Source organism: Amblyraja radiata, chromosome 7 (assembly GCF_010909765.2).
Source record: "Amblyraja radiata isolate CabotCenter1 chromosome 7, sAmbRad1.1.pri, whole genome shotgun sequence".
Classification (NCBI taxonomy): Eukaryota; Metazoa; Chordata; class Chondrichthyes; order Rajiformes; family Rajidae; genus Amblyraja; species Amblyraja radiata.
In genome coordinates this window covers 80330969-80342633 of record NC_045962.1, presented here as the reverse complement: position 1 = coordinate 80342633, position 11665 = coordinate 80330969, and the positions used below count along the sequence as shown (strand labels likewise).

General features: G+C 47.0%; 1 protein-coding gene across 1 annotated transcript in view; it reads right to left on the bottom strand.

Moving 5' to 3' along the window:
- Nucleotides 1-4480: 4480 nt before the first annotated feature.
- Nucleotides 4481-11665, bottom strand: part of LOC116975561 (contactin-associated protein-like 5) — a 1077365-nt gene continuing 1070180 nt past the window's right edge. Inside the window, exons 23-24 of the mRNA XM_033024848.1 lie at nucleotides 9945-10016; nucleotides 4481-5215 (exon numbers count right to left, since the gene is read on the bottom strand). Coding sequence (XP_032880739.1) covers nucleotides 5019-5215; nucleotides 9945-10016 — 269 coding nt within the window. The 3' untranslated portion in view covers nucleotides 4481-5018. The remainder of the gene's footprint in view (nucleotides 5216-9944; nucleotides 10017-11665) is intronic.

Here is an 11665-nt window from a genome sequence, read left to right as displayed (position 1 = left end):
TATTTATTATGGAAATCATATTACCCTTGCACCCCTTCAGACTGAAGAAGGGTCTCGACACGAAACGTCAGCCATTCCTTCTCTCCGGAGATGCTGCCTGTCCCGCTGAGTTACTCCAGCATTTTGTGTCTGTCTACTGCCATACATTATTCTTCCCTGTTTACTATCTCCTTCAGAGTTTGGTGCCTGCTTTATGTTGTGCCCCTGATGTAGAGAATGCAATCAGCTCTACAGATTGATCTAGGCATGCCAAGAGACCACTAATGGACTCCTCCATGAATCTTTCATCCCTGGAGTCCGTTGTTCTCATATCATCAGTGAACCACAACAAAACTCTGCTCCTAGACTTCTTGTAAGTTGTGAGTCCAGTTTCACTTCGTAATCTCACAGCTTGCTTGATCACTCTAATCAGTCAGAATCATATTACCATTCCCATTTCCCAATCCCCCGCAAGTCATTTTTCATCAACTACCCCATTTTCGTTTAAAGTCATTCGAAAGGTAGTAAATCTATCATCGTAGCTTTTGATTCAACGTTTGGCTGTCTGAAACCGATCACCCACATTCTGATCCGATCATCGCCAGACGTATTTTAACTCGTTTGGACCAGATCCTCAAATGTTGCCTGACCTTGTGTTCATCGCCAAAGATTCCTCAACTCATTTCAGATTTCTGCCATTGCCGGTTATTTCACTCAACGTGACATGTGTAGGAACCCCAGAAAAACCTCTGGCAAACTTAAGATCGACGGTAAATGCTGGCGTGACTCAGCGGATCAGGCAGTATCTCTGGAGAAAAAGGAGGGGTGACATTTCGGGTCGGAACCTTTCTTCACACTGAAAGTAGAGGGTGGTTGGGGGAGTGGGGGGGGGGCGGGAGGGGGTCGTGAACTCCCCTTCTGGAAACCTAATTCTGGGAAACTTAATTGGACTTCCTGTTTGCTTATACGTATACACACACTGTGTCCTGAGAAAGACTCGACATTTACTCGAGTTCAAAGGGAGTGGTTAGCAAAGCACACCGAGAGACCGCAGAGATTTAAGGAACTGGGGTTGGACTCATGCGCCAAATCTGTTCAATTGTCGCTGTAAGTGACGACAAGGGTCGACAAAGGTGATGAAGAAGGCAAACAAAGGGGGGCTCGGTGTGTGTGTGGGGGAGGGGGGGTTGTCAAGACCAAACAGGGACCCGGCATGGGGGGGGTTTCCGTGCGGTTCCCGGAGGTTCCTGGAGGTTTTTGTCAGTCTCGCTACCTGCTTCCACTACCTGCAACCTCCGGCAACCACCTGCAACCTCCGGGAACCGCACGGAAACCTTGGGTGGGGCGCAAAGCCTGCAGAGGTTTCCGTTCAGGTTTCCTAAGTGGGACAGGGGCATAACTTTGTTGGTGCCCTTTAGGTGGCCACTCTTGCATACCTGTACTGTAGCTCACTGTACAAGTACACGTGACGATGCAGTACCACTCAATCAGTATGGCACGCTTGCCTTCACCCGCCGGGGCACCAGGTACAAGAGGTGGGGCGTTACTTTTCATCAGCACTGGACATTGGCGAGCGCACAACTGGAATATCGTGTGCAGTACTGGTGGCCATGCTGCAGGGAGTGGTGTGATTAAGCTTGAGAGGGTGCAGAGAAGATTCACAAGGATGTTGCCAGGGCTGGAGTACTTTGAGTTATGAGGAGAGATGGTATCGCTTGGGTCTGTTTTCCCTGGAGTGAAGGAGGCAAAGGGGTGACCTCATAGAGGTTTATAAAATGATGAAGAAATGTAGAAACAAAGAACTGCAGGTGTTGGATTATATCAATGATAGACACAAAGTGCTGAAGTAACTCAGTGGGTCAGGCAGCATCTCTGGAATGTAATGAAGGGTCCCGACCCAAATCATCACCCATCCATTTTCACCAGAGATGGTCCCTGACCCGTTGAGTTTGTTTAGTTTAGTTTAGTTTAGTTTAGAGATACAGCGCAGAAACAGGCCCTTTGGCCCACCGTGTCTGCACCGACCAGCGATCACCGCACATCAACACGATACTATGTATACTTGGGACAATTTACACTTACACCAAGCTGATTAACATTTGGAGTGTGGGAGGAAACTAAAGATCTCAGAAAAACCCCATGCAGTCATGGGGAGAACGTACAAACCCCGTACAGACAGCACCCGTAGTCAGGATCGAACCCGAGTCTCTGGCGTTGCAAGCGCTGTAAGGCAGCAACTCTACCGCTGCACCAGAATGACTCCAGAACTTTGTATCGAACTTTTATAAAATCATGATGGATAGAGAAATGGTGGATGACCACGGTCTTTCGCCAAGCATAGATGAGACTAAAATTACAGGGCAAAAGTTTCAGGTGAGTGGGGTAAATATTTAAAGAAGATCTAAGGGACATGATATTCACACAGAGAGGGGTAGATACATGGAAGGAGCTTCCAGCGGGAGTAGTTGGATAGAATAACAGTATTTGAAGGGCATTTGTATAGGTTCATGGATAGGACATTTTTAGAGTGATACTAGACTAAGTGGGACCTGTTGGGTCCCAGTCACACGGGAAGCCCACTCCCCCATCGCAAACCATTCCCCAACACAATATTCCACCACTCACCTGTTCCCCCAACGCAACCCATTCCCGCAAAGCAATATTCCATCACTCACTCATAGCCCCTAACTGTGCAGGTGTGGCTCATTTCCCCTCAAACCCAGCACTCCCCCCCCCCCCCTCCTCTTCGTGTGTGGGAGGGGAGAAGGGGAGGCGGGTGTGATGTGGGAGAGGAGTGATGGTGTGTGTGGGCAGGGGGGGTGGAGGTGGGTGGGAGAGTGTGGTGTGGGAGGAACGTGTGGTGTGGGGGAGGGGGGTGGGAGGTGGGGGGTATGTGGGGGGAAGGGTGTGTGTGTGGGGGAGGGTGTGTGTGTGTGGGGTGTGGAGAGGGGGGTGTGGGGAGGGCGTGTTTGGGAGAGGCGGGGTTGTGAAGTGATGGGGGTGTGGGGGAGGGGGTAGGGGAGAGGGGGACTGTGGGGGAGGGGGGTTGTGGGAGAGGGGGGCTGTGGGGGAGGGAGGTGTGTAGGGGAACCGGGTGAAGGGGAGGGGGGTGTAGGGTTAGGGGGGTGTAGCGGTAGCGGGGGTGTAGGGGAAGGGGGGTGTAGGGGTGTGGGGGTGTTGGGGAGGAGGGGTGTGGGAGGGTGGGAGGGGGGTGTGTGGGCTCACCTGTTCCTGGCCCCGGCTCCGACTGTACTCCTTGCTCCAGGACCCGGCTCCGGACTCACTTGGCTGCTCCCGCCCCCAGCGCCTGTCACGCTCACAGCCCCCACCCGCGGAACACAGCCCACACTCCGCTGCTTCAGCTTTATTCTCGGCGGCTTGTGGACGGGCGGCGGCTTGCGGACGTGCTCACGGACTCAGCCCCACCTCCGGGATTTATTCTCCAACGTTTCCCGGGAGGCGCGTTACCTTCATGGTGACTGACAGACGAGGACCAATCTGCTGATCTCACGATTTTTTAAACCGTCATAACTTTTGTAATCTTCCACCGATTGGAACAAAACTTGGTGCGCTTGGGGCAGAGGAGAACGGCGAGTAAGGTGGCAGAAAGAAATCCTAGCGATATATGGTACCGTTTCGCACAAATTTAAAAATAATGCAAACCGGAAGTGGTCAAGATGAGAGTTTTAGTAGTATAAATAGATAGACCAAATGCAGGCAAATAGGACTTAGGAAGGCACCTTGGCAACATGGCCAAGTTGGGCCGAAGGGCCTGTTTCTATGCTGTATAACTCTATGATGCCACTTCATGATGTCCTACATTTGTTACATTCCTCTGGATGTTTAATGCGCTGATTTTATTTGTTGATGTTTCAGTCTCCTTGATGTAGTTACTTTCTACTTCAGTTTAGTTTAGTTTAGAGATACAAAGGCCCACCCATCGGCCCACCGAGTTTGCACCGACCTGCGATACCCTCACGCTAACACTATCCCACACGTACTCGGGACAATTTACAATTTTACCAAGTCAACTAGCCCACAAATCTGTACGCCTTTAGAACGTGGGAGTAAACCGGAGAACCCAGACAAAACCCACGAATGTCACAGGAAGAACGTATAAACCCCGTACAGACAGCACCCGATCGAACCGGGGACTCTGTCCCTGTAAGGCCGCAACTCTACCGCTGCGCCACTGTGCCACCCTACTTTGCTTGCTATTTGCTCAATAAGTGGATCATTTTCTATTAAATACACTGTTTGTCGTGAGATCAACTCTGTACCAAATGGTGACTGACTAATGATGTCTGTGAAGAGAAATGGTGTTGTAAATGTGTTGTGGCTCTATCAGAATTGTAATGAACTAAAGTATTTAGTTTGACTATCAGTCTTTGACTTCTGACCTTAACACATTGGAACATGCTCTGATGATTGACTTGGTCTACTTAACATAAAGCTTTGGTTTAGCAGGAGACCTGCCAGGAACTCTTACAAACTAATATCATAACATGAACCATTTTTACTTCATCTAATTTGGGTTTCTTCTAAAATAGATCATCAGATCAATAATAAGTTAGTCGTTCGGCAAAAAAATGAAGGCTGCACCTTAAATCAGCACTTAACTAGTTCACCTTCCTCAGAGTTAACATGGTAGTACCCTGTCAACGAAAAATATAAGGGAATGAATGTGGTAAGGATAAACCGAGTATCAGGTTACATTTAAAAGTTTATATGAATGTTTTACATCGCTCTGAGAAGGAGTGTAGCTACACTTAACAATAGCCACTGTTACTCGAAAACCTTAGACTCGTAGACACTTCGTTCTACTCCTTGTCAGCTGGCAATTAGTTAAGCAGGAAACAATAGGGTTATATCCAGCACTGTCAGGGAGACAGACTGAGGTTGTCTGTGTGCTTTGAGCTAACGTTTTGGCTGTTTAGTCTGCAGTGTCTTGGAGCTTAACTCGTAGAGAGCACGGAAGCAATCCCAAGCTGTTGGTATAAATAATCTGTCGTCGTGGACAAGGAGGGCCTGTGTCGCTGTCAGATGAAATACTCCTTCTTGCCATCGCTAACGGCGTCCTGGTAATTGGCCTTGCTCCTCATCGCCACGTCTGGAGCCTCAGCGTACTCCGTCCGTTTGGCTTCGTTATTTCGATAGGTGCCTTTGTTCTGATACAGCAGGCGGCCCGTGATGGCAATGATGCAGAGGATGACGAAAATCACGATGGCTATCACACCTGTTGATGGAAGAGAAATCTCCTTTTAGTATTTTTTTTCCCCGTTAAAGTCATACAGTGTGATACAGTGGTGGGGAAACAGGCCCTTCGTCCCAATTTGGCCACAATGGCCAACATGTCCCAGCTGCACTGGCACATCCCTCCAAACCTGTGTCCAAACCCTTAATCATTTTATATGTTTCAATAAGATCCCCTCTCATCTTCTAAATTCCAGAGTATACAAGCCCAGCCGCTCCATTCTATCAACATATGACAGTCCCACCATCCGGGAATTAACGTTGTGAACCTACGCTGCACTCCCTCAACAGCACAAATGTCCTTCTTCAAATTAGGGGACCAAAACTGCATACAAAACTCCAGGTGTGGTCTCACCAGGGCCCTGTACAACTGCAGAAGGACCTCTTTAGGAAGGAGATGAGGAGAAAGTGCATGTCAGGGGGTGGTGAATCTGTGGAATTCTTTGCCACAGAAGGCTGTGGAGGCCGAGTCAGTGGATATATTTAAGGCAGAGATAGATAGATTCATGATTAGTACGGGTGTCAGAGGTTATGGGGAGCAGGCAGGAGAATGGGGTTAGGAGGGAGAGATAGATCAGCCATGATTGAATGGTGTAGTAGACATGATGGGCCGAATGGCCTAATTCTACTCCTATCACTTATGACCTCATGACCTGCCCTTCCACCCAATGGTCTTAGTGGGTGAGGGTTTGCAGCAGATTTCTTGCTCGTAAAAATGATCAGTAAATAAGATTCTTTCGGGGAAACGGTTTAAGAATGTATTTATACAGAAGCCACTAAACGATAGAAGATATTTCAAAGCACAGCTTTGTGTTCTGATCATTCAGTATCCCCCCCGAAAAAAAATGCTTTTCTCAAAATTGTAATTCTGCAAAATGCACAAATTGACATTCATGGTAAAAACGGCTTTGGAAACATCACCAACAATAGCAGTGGGCCACTTTCACAACATCAGTGTGATTGTATTTTTTTTTTTTGTGTCTAGCTCTCTCTTTGCAAACAGTGAACTCGGCACAAAATATGCAGAAAATATATGGGCTTCTTGACAATTCTGACTTAATTGGAAAACTCAGGCATTCTAAATGTCTCCACTTTTGCTGAAGTCACGGTGAAATATGATAGTGTAGTTAAGAGCCACAGATACAGTCCACGACTAAACTCCCCCATCCAATTAGTAAAACTATTGATATCTGTCTCCTGCCTCTCATTTGACCAATTAATTACCCAGTTCCTTGTGCTATTTCACTTCTCAGGAGCACATATGCTCGCCGTGAATTTATCTTGCCTGACATTACTTTCCAAAGACTAAGATCTACGACTTTCAATTCAATTATTTGCTCGATGATTCCAATGCATTTGTAAGTCAAAACTACCATTTAAAAGCTTGCATTCATGAATTTATTGTTTGAAATACTCAAATACTTCTTTCCATTATAGAATCCAGTATTTCACCGCTGCATAAGATCGTAGAAAGAGATGCCTTTTTTTTGAGGGCATCAACAATCTTTCTCAGGTTTAATGACGCCATGCGCCGATTATATGTAGACCCTTAAAATGTCACCACTAGCCACTTAGTCACCAAGCTGACGGAATTGCATTCATGATGAAACTATTTAGGCTGGAGTTATTTTCTTCAGGAGAAAGGAAACTGGGAGGAAATTTAGTTCATAAAATAATGAAAACCACAGACAAAGTGAACCTAAAGCCCCTGTCCCACTTAGGCAAAGTTTTCAGCGACTACAGGCGACTAGGCTGTCGCCACATGGTCGCTGGGTGACGCCTGTATGGTCGTGAGCAGTCTCCTCAAGTCGCCTGAAGAGTCGTAACGTTTTTCTGGTCACCGCTGGATTTTGAAATGTTCAAAATTTTCGGCGACTGTGGGCTTGACGTCATTTGTCTTCTCCTGTCGTAGGTTTTCGCCAGGATGATGCAGGTTGTCGCCAGGTGACGGTGCTGACTTCGGTGAATTCCATTGGCGACTACCTACGTCAACCGGCGACAGGTACCGGCAACTGAATTGTCTTCAGTTGCCTCCAGTTGTCGCCCGACAGGGTCGTAGCTTGTCGCGGGTGGACTTCGGTTGTCGCCTATGTGGTCGTAGGTTGTCGTAGGTGTGGTCGTAGGTGGACATCCTAATGGGTTGCCGGTTGTCGTAGCTTGTCATAGACATTGTCGGGGGGGGGGGGGGGGTCCAATTGCCGCTTTTTCGGTGACCTGCTACGACTGTGACGGTCGCCGAAAAAATCGCCTAAGTGGGACAGGCCCTGAAAGCAACAATTTCCTTTCTATGTGCAGAAAGGAACTGCAGATGCTGGTTTATACAAAACATCGGCACAAAGTGATCTTATAGAGGTGTATACAATCAAGAGAGGAATAGATCGGGTAGATGCACAGAACCTCTTGCCCAGAGTAAGGGAATCGAGGAGCACAGGACGTAGGTTCAAGGTGAAGGGGAAAAGATTTAATAGGAATCCGAGGGGTAACTTTTTCACACAAAGGGTGGTGGGTGTATGGAACAAATAATTGAGGCTGGGAATATCCCAACATTTAAGAAACAGTTAGACAGGTACATGGATAGGACAGGTTTGGAGGGTTATGGACCAAGGGCAGGTAGATGGGACTAGTGTAGCTGGGACATTGGTCCCACCTGCCTATGTTTAGCCCATATCCCTCCAAACCTGTACTAACCATGTACCTGTCTAAGTATTTCTTAAAAGTTAAGGACCTGTCCCAATTGGGCGACCTAATCCGTGAGTTCTGGTGAGTTTCCCCTCGACTCGAAGGGCCGAATGGCCTACTCCTGCACCTATTTTCTATGTTTCTATGTTTCTATGACTCATACACGCAGCATGGTCGACGCAAGGTCATAGGAGGTCCTCGTAACTCTCCTTCATGATCGAGAGTGGTCTCCGCGTACTCGAGGCCTCAGCTAGGTCGCGGCGTTTTTTTCAATATGTTAACAAATGCCTGCGAGTAAAAAAAGGTCGCCATGGAAAAAATTGATACTTTTTTTACACGTAGGTTTAGTCGTAGTAGGTCGTATTCGGTCGGCATGTTAGTCGTAGGTAATCGAGGGTAGTCGAAGGTAGTCAAAGGTAGTCGTAGACAGTCTTCATCATAGTCGAAGGGAGGTCGAAGGAGATCGAAGGAGGTCGTCTTCACACTCCACTATTCGGTGTCCAATTTTCCCAAAGTTAGTCGTAGCTAGTCGTAGCTGGTCTTCAACATAGTCGAAGGAGGTCTTCAACATGTCATTTTTTAAAACTCTTCTAAACTCGCCAATTAGGTCGCCCAAGTGGGACAGACCCTTTACGATAGTCCCAGCTCAACTACCTCCTCTGGCAGCCCCTTCCATACACCCACCACCCTTTGTGTGGAAAAACAGATTCTTATTACATGTTTTCTCCCTCACCTAAAACTTATGTCCTCTAGTCCTCGATTCCCCTACTCTGGGTAAAAGACTGTGCATCTACCCGATCTATTCCTCTCATGATTTAATACACCTCTATAAGATCACCCCTCACCCTCCTGAACTCCAAGGAATAGAGTCCCAGCCTACTCAACCTCTCGCTGTTGCTCAGACCCACGAGTCCTGGCAACATCCTCGAAAATCTTATCTGCACTTTTATTATAGGCTGTGTTAGCCTTTTATCTACAGTGTATTTGTTAGTTATTGGCTTGATCCCCCCTTACGAATTGATGCTACCTCAGTTTCAGCTTACATTATATACCTCAGTCTGAAGAAGGGTCTCGCCCAGAAACGTCACCCATTGCTTTTCTCCAGAGATGCTACCTGTCCCACTGAGTTATTCCAGCATGTATAGCTTCAGTGTAAGCCACCATCTGCAGCTCCTTCCTACATATTCCTCCTCTCCCTTATTTAATTGTATCCACTGCAACTTTGCAGCTCAGTGCTTGAGTATTGCAAACACAATAAGCTAAATGAACTCCTTCTACCGATGTTCCTGATGTTGGGGGAGTCCAGAACCAGGGGCCACAGTTTAAGAATAAGGGGTAGGTCATTTAGAACGGAGACGAGGAAAAACTTTTTCACCCAGAGAGTTGTGAATCTGTTGAATTCTCTGCCTCAGAAGGCAGTGGAGTCCAATTCTCTGGATACTTTCAAGAGAGAGTAAGGGGCCTGTCCCACCTGTGGATTTTTTCGGTGACCGCCGGCATCATTGACTGACGTATCAGGCCACCGAAAAATTAGTGGTGTGATGCGGCGGTGATGTGGCGTGGCGCAGCGTGATGACGTATGACGCGCGGTGTTTTTCCAAGTGTCGCAACATTTATTTTGTCGCCACTGGATTTTGAAATGTTCAAGATCTTTTGGCGACACTGATATGTCGCTGGCAGATGCCGAACAAAATCGCCAAGTGGGACAGGCCCTTTAGATAGAGCTCCTGAAGGTAGCGAAGTCAGGAGATATGGTGAGAAAGCAGGAACGGGGTACTGATTGTGGATAATCATCCATGATCACAGTGAATGCCGGTACTGGCTCGAAGGGCCGAATGGCCCACTCCTGCACCTATTGACTACCTCATAAACTTTCCACGATTCCTTTTATACCCCCAAAAATCGACTGGTCCACTTCCCGACCATCCGCACATTATAGGGCATGACCATTCACTCCCCTCGTGTGGATCAAATCATCTCTTTCACAACTGCATTAAAAAGGGATTTTTTAAATTTATATCTCCGCTCCTTACCTCCAATAACTGCGGAATCACTTTTGACTGCCTTTTGCAATGGTGCTTCCTCCTCAGTGGGCTTGGAGTTATCTATAATAGAAAAAAGGGAACTCACAATATGAACAGAAAATGGGATGGGAATAAGATACAATATAGTTATGAATAATAGACAAAGGAATTTAGTCCATTCTGGTCACACTGCAGTGGTTCGAGACTCCACAGGCATAAGAATCATGTCTTTTGTAGGCTCAGCTCTTCTCAAAGGCATTTAAAACCAATTATTTTGCAGACCACTCATTGTTGTAGGGAAATATGAGCATAATTTTCTGCGGAAACAAGGTTATGCTGAGGCTTTATAAGGCACTGGTCAGACCGCATTTGGAGAATTGTGAGCAGTTTGTAGCCCCGTATCCGAGGAAGGATGCACTGGCGTTGGAGAGGGTCATAGAAACATAGACACATAAAAAATAGGTGCAGGAGTAGGCCATTTGGCCCTTTGAGCCAGCACCGCCATTCAATGTGATCATGGCTGATCATCCAAAATCGGTACCCGGTTCCTGCTTTCTCCCCATAATCCCTTGATTTTGTTAGCCCGAAGAGCTATGTCTATAGTAAAGGGCCTGTCCCACCTTATAGACTTAATCCACAACCTTTTTTACTCGTGGACATTTTTCATGAGGTCGTAGGAGGTTGTAGGTAGGTCGTGGGTAGGTCGTGTTGCTAGTCGTAGGTACTCGTGGTATCAAGGCCACTCCTTCCTTTAATTCTGAGGCTATGACCTCTAGTCCTAGACTCTCCCACCAGTGGAAACATCCTCTCCACATCCACTCTATCCAAGCCTTTCACAATACTGTATGTTTCAATGAGGTCCCCCCTCATTCTTCTAAACTCCAGCGAGTACAGGACCAGTGCCGACAAATGCTCACATAGGTAAACCTACTCATTCCAGACTGCATCACCTGCCCACCATGTCTACTCACTCAGTCCTAGTGCTGAGAGTAAGCACACTCAATGAAGGGGTCTGAAGTGTGAAATATGATTCTGTTAGTGTGACTTTCTCCAACATTGCAGAGAATGGTGTTCGCAGCCCAGACCATCAGACAAACCAACCTCCCTTCCATTTACTCAATTTATACTTCACGTTGCCTCAGCAAGGCCAGCAGCATATCCCTTGACTCCACTAGCCCCTAGAGCTCTATCTAACTCTCTTAAATCCGTCCAGTGATTTGGCCTCCACTGCCCTCTGTGGCAGGGAATTCCATAAATTCACAACTCTCTGGGTGAAAAAGTTTTTTCTCACCTCAGTCTTAAATGACCTCCCCTTTTTTCTAAGACTGTGGCCCCTGGGTCTGGACTCGCCCAACATAGGGAAAATGTTTCCTGCATCTAGCTTGTCCAGTCCATTTATAATTTTATATGTTTCTATAAGATATCCCCTCATTCTTCTAAACTCCAGTGAATACAAGCCTAGTCTTTTCAATGTTTCCTCATATGACAGTCCCGCCATCCCAGGGATCAATCTCGTGAATTATGTTTTTGGCTTTCCGCTGACTAGTTAGCACACAACTAAGGATTTTCACTCTACCTCAATAAACGAAACTGAACTGAAGTGAAGTATGAATGGCTCAATTGTAACCATGCTTTTGTCTTTCCGCTGACCGGTTAGCACGCAACAAAAGCTTGTCACCGTACCTCGGCGCACGCAACAATACACTAAACTGAACTGACTAACCAAAAAA